General features: G+C 40.3%; 1 protein-coding gene across 1 annotated transcript; it reads left to right on the forward strand.

Moving 5' to 3' along the window:
- Positions 1-6,342: 6,342 nt before the first annotated feature.
- LOC119741127 (paraneoplastic antigen Ma3 homolog) lies at positions 6,343-9,941 on the forward strand. Its single transcript, XM_038216818.1, has 2 exons — positions 6,343-6,655; positions 8,031-9,941. Exon 2 carries the CDS (start codon positions 8,830-8,832, stop codon positions 9,919-9,921), a length of 1,092 nt encoding a protein of 363 aa, XP_038072746.1. The 5' UTR covers positions 6,343-6,655; positions 8,031-8,829; the 3' UTR covers positions 9,922-9,941.
- Positions 9,942-10,386: the final 445 nt, after the last annotated feature.

Raw genomic sequence — 10,386 nt, forward strand, 5'->3', positions numbered from 1 at the left:
GGTAATTCTGTCCCCCCGGACACTTTTACCGGGGGACAGAATTACCTTCCACACCCGTACTCGACCATCAGTACTCGAAAATTATTTGGACTCGGCCCGTACTCGATACTTTGTACTCGAATTTGGCACGGACTCGTTGGTTTGGACTCGGTTCTCGACCCTTGTACTCGGGAGTACAAAATCGAGTACATTTTTTTTTTTTTTTTATCGATTCCATTGCAGCCTGGAACTCAAGTCGTTACCAGTGAGACGGGATTTTTCCCAGGTTAGGATTTTGCTTGGGAAAAATCCCGAAATGGTCTCACTGGTAACCGTGCAGCGTTGAGCGAACATAAGAAGCATGGCTGGCTCCCGCTTCACGAAACGACACCACGAAGTAACACCACGAAGTAACACTTTACCGTGTAAAACCATATTTGTTTTCGATTTCCAGTTTTTTTGGTTGTTTAAACATTATTCATCAAGGCCTACCATTGCACGAAGTTTCAAAGCTTCAAGAGCTTTACTTGAATAATTACGCTATAAAGTACACTGCAAAAACTGTGTTTAGCAATTAAACACTTTTCTAAACACTTTCTTGCTATCAGTTTGTAGCGTAAGGATGGATAGTGTTTGGCTAGTGAACACTAATGTTTAGGAATTGGACACATAATGTTTAGCATCTAAACATGTTTACAAAGTGATAGCAAGATAGTGTTTAATTGCTAAACACAGTTTTTAGAGTGTATCCATGGCAACTTTTGCGCAAAAGTGACAATTTTCGTTTTCACGAAGTAACACTCAAGTTCCATTTACCTTCCGATGTGCCACTTGTACTGTTTTTACACGAACGCGCGTCCGTACTATTTTTCATAGTCACTTGTATTTCGTGTAATAACCCCAATGCTGTTCGGTTTGATGGCTTTATATGTCAACACAGTACTTTCCCATAGTGTCTGAATATATTCCGATCCCAGATGTCGATTGTTTATTTGGCCATCGATGTCTATTGATTGTTTACCGTGTCCAAGCAAACCGTAAAACCCAGACCTCAAAGGCCCCTTTATGTATACAAAGTAATGGGAGACTCTTGGGGCAGCACTTTGCTTTGCAAAAAGCTGGGTCCCCGGTTCAACAGGGTTCAAGCGGCTCTTAACATTTTATTTGGCTTGCTTTGAACTAGGAATACATGTAATATGAGATTTTTTTAACGTAATTGCTTTTTTACCGCGAAGCGACTATGAAAAATAGTACGGTGGCACATCGGAAGGTTTACCATTGCAATGCATGGCGCGCACTCTGCTCAAATGCGAGCAAAAACGTTTTCACGAAGTAACACTCTTCTTGTTTGAGCGTGCGCGCGCGCTGACCTCCGTTTCCACGAAGTAACACTCTTAGTGTTGTAATACATTGAAGCGTGCTACTTCGTGAAAACGAAATTTTACAGTTTCGCGGCTTTTTTGGTTTCACGAACTAGCACTCATCTTTTTTCTCTTATTTCTTGTTGTTTTAATTCACAAACGGGTCAAAAACAGCAAATTTAATAACATCAATACTCTGTAGTTTTGACGCTAAGTGTTGTTCTAGAAGGCGTTCAACTTTAGATGCCGTTTTCTCCGATTGCTAATTTTTACCGGTATGTACATGAGTGTTACTTCGTGGTGTCGGTGACGATATATAATGCAATCCAAGTAAATTGTTCTCATCCCAAAAAGATAATAAATGTGACACAAATCTCTAAAATCATCCATTGAAACATTTCATTATTTTCTTAAATAATTCAACGGTAATTTAAAGCAGTTTTTACATTCTACGTTTTCCTTTTCATGAACAATGTCTTTATACACATTTTATCAGATAAGCTGACATTTATTTGGAGAATTTTAGCAACGCGCACCACCATTTTGAAACGAAAAATAAATACGAGGGGAATATGGAGCAAACTTCGAGGTGACTCTCCAGCTTGAAAATGCATATTGAATTTTGTTGGATACATAATAACTACTGGTAAAAATGTTACTTTTACGGACATAAAAATGCAAGTTTGTGCACAAACCTACGGGAATGTAGGTGCGCGTAACGCACGTTTAGCCTCACGCAATATACTGCGCGTAGAGCGTCCATGCGGGAACGGGAAAAGTTGTGAACACTCTATGGCGCGTATGCACGCGCTGCCGATCTGGTCTTTTTTATTCTATATCTATGGCATGCATTTGCACACAAATACCGCGCCGTGGATATTATACAAATTGACTGGCTCAGCGTGGAATGGGAGGAATATTATCGCAAGGTAAAATCTGGACTTTTCCATTTCACGAGGCGAAGCCGAGTGAACTGGAAAAGTTCAGATTTTACCGAGCGATAATATTCCTCCCATTTCACAATTTAAAGCCACTCAATAGTTGTTTTATATAACTGACATATAGATCCTTGTCATTTGATATATTTGAACTTTTATTTCAATACAAAACTGGAGGAAAATGTATTTCTCTCTTCCAAACCACCCCTTCACGAAAATGTTTGAACCCAACGCTGTAGCGCTGGCTCTTTGGAACAATACGCGCTACGCGCAACGCTGAACGCGCACACCAGCATGCATTTGCACACAAATACTGCGTCATGATCCTAACTGTTGAATAGTATACAAATATTGAATGCTTTGAGTGGTGTAGTAAAACTAGCCTCCCGAGGTGATCCATGGACATTCTATTTTCCCGAGGCGAAGCCGAGGGAAAATAGAATGGTCCATGGATCACCGAGGGAGGCTAGTTTTACTTCACCACGAGATAAAGCATTCAATATTTGTTTTATAACACTTCACCAACGGATTCTGCTTGATTTTAATATTTTACATTATTTAAATCTGAACACAGTTGAAATAAACTTAAATTTCAATACAAAATTGGTGGAAAATGTATTTCTCTCTTAAAAACTAACCCTTCACGAAATGTTTGAACCCAAGTCTGCGGCGCACTCTCTTTGGAATAATACGCGCTACGCACAACGCGTAACGCGCGCACCAGCATGCATTTGCACACAAATACCGCGCCGTGGAAAAAGTACTTTGGTTGCTAATGGTATAGTACTTTGGTTGCTATGCGCATAGTACTTTTGGCCGTGCACAGAGAGATAGCAAAATTAGAAAGTAACATGTGACTCGCTCTCGGCCAATCAAGACACAGAATCTGTGGGTGAGGTGTTATAATATTTTTTATATAACTGACATACAGATCCTAGTCATTTGATTGGTGGAACTCACATCACGTGACATTCGTTATTGCTCCCATTCACACCGCGGCTCAAAAAGTACTATCCGCCCATGGCGAATGGAAAATACTATTCAACAGTTAGGATCATGACGCGGTATTTGTGTGCAAATGCATGCTGGTGTGCACGTTCAGCGTTGCGCGTAGCGCGTATTGTTCCAAAGAGCCAGCGCTAAAGCGTTGAGTTCAATCATTTTCGTGAAGGGGTATTTGGAAGAGAGAAATACATTTTCCCTCAGTTTTCTATTGAAAAAAAGTTCAAATATATCAAATGACAAGGATCTATAAAACAAATTATATTATATAAAACAAATATTGAGTGGCTTTAAATTGTGAAATGGGAGGAATATTATCGCTCGGTAAAATCTGGACTTTTCCAGTTCACTGGCTAATTAATTATGCATATGTACGAATGGTAATTCTGCTCTGTGTACACGACTTATATAGAAAAATTCAGTTTTCACGGCGCGTAGGGATTAATTAATGATTGATGCAAATTATGTATATTCAGGGTCCAAATTAACGAGGGCATCCACCCACATCTTGTTTGTTAAGGTTCAAAGAATTGATCTAGCATGGATGCCTGCTATTACCAAGAAATGCCGTAAAATTATTATTTAGAGAAATTTCCACCTTTGGCTGGCCTACTACCAGGTTTTATAGAAACTGTGCCCGACAGTTGTTGTATCATAAGAAGACTGCTTCCGAATTGACCAATCAAACACTTAGTCCAGATTTCGGAATGAAATAACGTCACGATTTAGTAAAGTCGACTCCGATTGGTATACGGATAGGCCTACGTGCAATTTTTCCCGTTTGCTGAACCTCTCAAATGACATTTCTCGGTTCCCTTATTGGGCTCACTCATCTGACCTCTGGACTTTAGTCGGTGCACGCATCCGTATTCGATTCAGTAACTATAGGATAGCCCTACAAACACGGCTGTAAAAGGCTCTCTTTTGAAATTGGCCTTATTATTGCCTCCATTTTAGCTAGCTCTGCACAGGGTACCTGAATACACAAAGGGTCGCTCCACGAGTCATGTCTGATAGATTTGATTCCAAATATCTCTCGAAATGCATATCGCTCAACACTTTCATACACACCATCGTATTCCTGAGAGTAGAGTCATTTTTAAATATACATAAAGCTTACAACGATCGTAAATTTGTCTATGTAACTTGTCTTGAAAAGTTGACAATATTTCAGAAACTGTCAGATTCGTTTTCGTCTGGGAACCAGACTGGTCTCTGTATGTACGTATGCGCATGCACGAACGAACCCGCTCGACGTCAGCATGCATATATGCTACTATACTTAGTGTGGTTAGACCGATTTTTAATCTGCTCTCTTCGCAACATCCAATATTGTTGTTTCGGTTTCAACGGTGACAAAAGCTGGGTGAGTTTTGAAATGTTTTTCTTTTTTGGCAGATTTTATCGAATTGGTAATATTAAACAGCGCGTCACTGGATGGAGTAATAAAGAATGTTAATTCAGAGAAATATTCGGGGGTGAGTGTATAGGACTTCCCTTCCAATTTCACAACTTGTTCATTCAATCAGACACAATGTTTATTTCATTTCATTAGGTTTCAGAGAGTCGGGAACAAATACGGTTTCTAATGTGCAGTTAGGCCATCCGATTTCGGTTGAATTTTTTTCAGATATGTAGTGTGTTGCAATTTTTTTTTCCGAGCAAGAAAATCCCAATCGTTTGTTGGTTTTTGATTTGTTCGATTTGTAACCAATTTTAAGCATTTATTTTCAAGAAAATGCAATGGGAATTGGAGTCAACTTTTTAGCATTAACCTTTCGCTAAATGTCATTCGTATTGGCGAAAAGAAATTCAGTTTCATTGAAAGAAATTGATTCGATTTTCATGTAATTATTATTCAGGGGACATTTCCACAAAGTGATCATATTAATTCACAAAGCGGTCACTGTGTCTGCATATCAAAATCTGTATTGTTTATCACTTTGACCCTTAACATTTTCCAAAAAGTACTGCATGTATTTTCATATTTTCTTCTCAAACATTGGTATTTTTGCTCTGAAATAACTACACATTCCTTTAGAAAACTACAAACTCTACTCTCTTTCAAATGCAGCTGCCCAATTTCATTGTTTTTTTATTTGACAAATGTTCGAATAAAATTAGGTGCATATTTAAAATGAAAGTATAGGCCCCCAGAACAAAGGTATATACTGTATTATGTTAGTATTTTATTTTGTAATATACTGTATTATATTAGGTATTTTAGTATAAAAACATAAATGGCACGTCTCACATTGTTCCTACACGGTTCCATCATCAGTTGTGTGGGGAAAGGCTACACGTTGACTCAAAAAAGCGGAACCCAAACCCCCAAAATTATGGTTCATATTTAAAAAAAAATATGTAGCACCAAACATAATAATGACTGTAAAGCCAATTTCATAAGCTACTTTTACATGAAAAAAATTACTGAAATTTCTCAATCCGTTCAAAGACTATCACGATTGAAACACTATGACCCTAAAACCTCTTTCGTCCAAAAATGCGATTTCAAGAATCGTCGTCACAATTGTCTTCAAACATCACCAGCGATAAAACCTCAGTTTAAAAGTTGAAACTATTCAACAAAGTTCCTTTGAAGGCCCATCTTTTAAAAAGTGGATTTTATAAATCATATTGATTGCCTAAGCAGGGTTGTTAATAAAGATATTGTGTACTACAGTTGTTGACAGTTGTTGAAACAAGCATCCTGTGTCTTTTTTTTGGTTTTGTCCCTAAACACCCAAAATACACACTAAACTACTTTTGTTTTGGACGAAACAGGCTGCGTTTAAATGGTGATATTCTTTGAACGGATTGAGCAATTTTTCAGTAATTTTTTTTTATCTAAAAGTAGCTTATGAAATTGGCTATCCAGTCATTATTATGTTTGGTGCTACATGTTTTTCCTAAATATGAAATATATTTTGGGGTGTTTCGGTTCCGCTTTTTTTTTGACTCACTCTGTATTATCAATCTTTCTGAAATCTATCATTGACTTGAAGCTGGGTTGTTACTTGTTTCATATAATTAACTAAGTACATATAATCGTGTCATACCCCCCCAAATTTGCCATTATTTTAATTTGTGTATGACTAAAGCAAGTCTATTGTTTTCAAGGTGGTTATGCTGCCTCATCAAATTCCTTCTTCTTGTACCCTCTGTGGTGTTGCCCTGTGTCAGGCATGGTTCACATGTATTATGTAAGACAATGTGGGGGGCAACAGCCTGGCCTGGAGTGATGGGTTGTTTGTGCGCGGGTGCGGCATTCCTTTCCTTGCTCTGGTGTAGAGTACATCACTCTCCTTGCTCTGGACTGGAATCACCGCTGTTACACTTTCATTATTTTGTAAACCCATCATTTTCCTGGCACAGGTAAGTTTTCCAAATTTGTCTTCATTTAAGTATATATTTATCACTAGTATAAGTTCATTAGTGAACTGTTAATTGTGTTGAGTATTTTTAGGGAATATTTACTTTTCATTCTCTTTCATTCATATTTCCATGCTTGATGAGTCGATAGTTATTTTCTACTATGAAACTTATTTGAACGAGTTCTTTCCTTTGTACATATTGATTGCGTCTGATTCCAATTCATGCTGTCGTTACAATATTCTGCTCTATATTTGAATGGATCTTTATGACTTCTGTTTTGAAAGTTATCTTGAGTGGATCACCTCCATTGGTCCATGGATTCAGTTTATTTCGTGAAAGATATTGTATGATCTGATTCATTTATATTTCATTTGGACTGTTTGGAGTTTCTGATAATTAGAAAGATTGAAGTTGATGTAGATATATGTTCAACCTATGGCTTTTAACTTTTCAAGTTGATGCTGATTTATGATTTCACATCATAGGGTTGCTTGAACATTTTGAAACTTACTTGAACTTTTCTTGCTTATTGATTGCTGAATAGTTATTTTATTTTTTAGATTAGTTGAGTATTTCCTTTTGATTAGATCAGATATAACTTGAAGTTTAATAGATGTCTGAGACTTGTATGAATCGTGCCAATTCTGAGTTATGTCAATTCATTCATTGTAGGAATTGGGTTTGTTTAATTGCTTTAGATTTGAGTTCTTAGTTTGCTCCTTTAACTATAAGTGTATTTAGCCTATGATTTAGCTTAACACATTTTTGTACTATCACAGTCACTAGTCAGTTCTGCCACTTTAAGCTAGCTTGACCACGTGTGGGTCCAGCCGCTCTGTTATCTGAGACATTCTAGCACTGATCTTATCTTGTAAATCTTGTGTGCAAGACTCTGTCCAGGGTCCAGACCAGGCCAGAGTGTGTGAAAGTTTTGGTTGACCTTGGGTACACTGTAGATTGCTCATTTCGTATGCACGAGATTTTACTGTTGTTTTATCATCATCCACCTGTTGTAGGCTAGTCGCACTGTGCTCGTTGTTTATCTTTACTTTAGAACTGGCCTTAGGCTTGTGTTTTGGTTATCTCAGTGTGAGCCCAGATTAATGATCTGTGGGAATAGTTTCAGTGTTTTGGTTTTAAGAAGGATTTTATGGATCTTCTTCTGATGACCCTAGTTATTTTTTAGGTTTAGTTTTTGATATATTTTTAGTTGATATTCTTTTGGTTATTTTTTATAGACTTGTTTAAAATAATTTAGTTAATTATGATTCCTTTCCTTGCTCTGGTGTAGAGTACATCACTCTCCTTGCTCTGGACTGGAATCACCGCTGTTACACTTTCATTATTTTGTAAACCCATCATTTTCCTGGCACAGGTTCTCCTGCCGTTTGTCATTTTGGACGAGGACGAGACCTAGCTGTGCATTACTACTACTTCTACCACTTCGGGAGCTGAGTGACGATTTTCTGTTCCGCTTTCCTCCATATCACCTTTTCATCTCATCACACCCCTGGCCGTCCCCTGACGAGTTGCGTCCTTCCGGAAGTTGCAGTCGCTAGTTTCCCGCCTGTTGCAGTCCTTTGACGTCCCCGGATCTCCCCTTCTTCTCTGATGTTTTAATTCTCGTTCCGTGAACTTTGTTCTTTTCGTGAACTTTGTACTCGCGCGTTCGTGGACGTGACTGGATTCGAATCGTTGGTCGTCGCTGGATCTGGACAAGACCATGGGAGACGCAACTGCGAACAGCTTATCCTTTTCTTGCATTGTATAAATTGTTGTAATCTGTGCATTTTCATTTGTTGTTTACATTATCTACTTTCTTTGCTTTTATTTTGTTTTGACTTCAAGTTGAAGAGTGTTTGAGTGATTTGAATTAAAAGCCCTTTTTAATTCGAACTGTAAATACACCTATTTCTGTACATTTTTATTTCTTTGATTATTTTGTCGACTGAACCGGTTGGATTTATATCATTGGGGTTTTCCTAACTGGAATAGACCCCGCGACAAAATTGGAGGCACCACCCGGATTTAGGTTATATTGCTAATCAAATTTATTAGCAACCACAGTTCACAATTGCTCATACACTCTATTTTTTGCCGTTGTATTACATTTTGTTTTGTATTGAGTTTGTAAGAATAGTTCTATTTTCTTTTGGCTGTAATTTTGTTGAACCATGTCTGACACAGAATTTAAAGATGCTTTAGAGGATTTCTTAAAAGCCCATGGTAAGACAACGGAAGATTTGCCAAGTACTCCGTCTAAACCCACTACATCAGACCAGCCTGTGCCCAAAGCGGTGGGAGAAGCGGTGGTGAAGCATGTTGTATCTTCATCATCGACACACCGGCGGCGGCTTCGACTGTTTTCTGGCAAAACCCCAGTACCATCAGGCGAGTTCGACTATGAAAGCTGGAAGAGGCCAGCACGCCAGCTGGTCGAGGACTCGAACATCTCTTCGTCAGAGAAGCTCAGCAGGGTAATCGAGTCACTTCTCCCACCGGCGAGCAACATCGTGTGGGCACTGGGGAAGGAGGCCACAGCCGAAGAATGCTTGGACGGGCTCGAGAAAGCCTATGGTGTAACCGCTGACGGCGACGAACTGTACTTGCGATTTAGCGAATGCTTCCAGCGACCAGTAGAGGCAGCTTCCGAGTACCTCGTACGACTGCAGGAGCTGTTGACTCGGGTGCAGGATACTGGTGGCGTAAACCCCGACCGGGTCGACAATGTCCGCATTCAGCAATTCACCAGGGGCTGCCTTTACCATGAACCACTGCTGATGAAGCTTGACCTGAAGAAGCGCCCAACTCCTCCCAATTTCGTTTCTCTTCTGCAAGAGGTACGGCTTGAGGAGCAGAGAGAACGAGAGAAGGAGGAAAGAAGGGTTGGAGAGCAGAAGGTGGCTACAAAGCGAGTAGCTGTTGCAGCGGAGGCCTCGCCCATCCCGATGGATGATGTGAAGCAGCTTCAAGAAGCTGTAGCTCTTCTTCAGCAGCAGTTGGCTGCAGTTCAGACCGCGGATCATCACCACGGGATCCCTGCCAACCCGGGCCAACAGAAGTCTAGCTGGTCACGCCCGCATCCACACAACCGTCAAGTGCAGAAGCCAAGAGCCAGACATCCACTGATCTGCTTCAATTGTGGACAGCAGGGGCATCGTCTGACGGAGTGCGCAAATGAAACCAACGCACCACTAGTTCAACAGCAGATGGCCTCGAGGTGTAAGCCTGCTTCCACTTCGGGAAACGAAGGTGGCCGCCAGTAGCGGGACGACCTGCGGCCAAGAGTATACCAAGTCCCATAAGGCGAGAAGAATCCAAGAAGTCAACCCTCTGCCTCAGCATGAGCAGTAGCCCCCTCCAAGGGCTACCGAGGAAACTGGTGGGCAACCCAGCCATTCTTACTGCTGAGATAGAGGGTACTCAAGTCCCATGCCTTATGGATACTGGGTCCCAGGTAACGTGCATCGCTGAGTCCTTTTACAGGACTCATCTTCTTCATCATCCGCTACAGCCCATCACCAATCTTCTTGTGGTGGGAGCAAGTGGACGATCGGTGCCTTACCTGGGGTACATAGAGGTGAAAGTGCGATTCACAAAAGAGACGGCTGGAGTTGACATGGAGACCACGACGTTGGCACTGGTCACCCCCGGCCGAGATGGCAGCAACCGAGCACCTCTCCTTCTAGGCACGAACACTAATATTGTTGGGAGGCTGTTAGAAAGCTGCA

This window comes from Patiria miniata, unplaced genomic scaffold (assembly GCF_015706575.1).
Source record: "Patiria miniata isolate m_02_andy unplaced genomic scaffold, ASM1570657v1 HiC_scaffold_5, whole genome shotgun sequence".
Lineage (NCBI taxonomy): Eukaryota > Metazoa > Echinodermata > Asteroidea > Valvatida > Asterinidae > Patiria > Patiria miniata.

Bases quoted from the DNA above. Each gene is read 5' to 3' on its own strand.
- LOC119741127 (XM_038216818.1), top strand. From the start codon at position 8,830: ATGTCTGACACAGAATTTAAAGATGCTTTAGAGGATTTCTTAAAAGCC.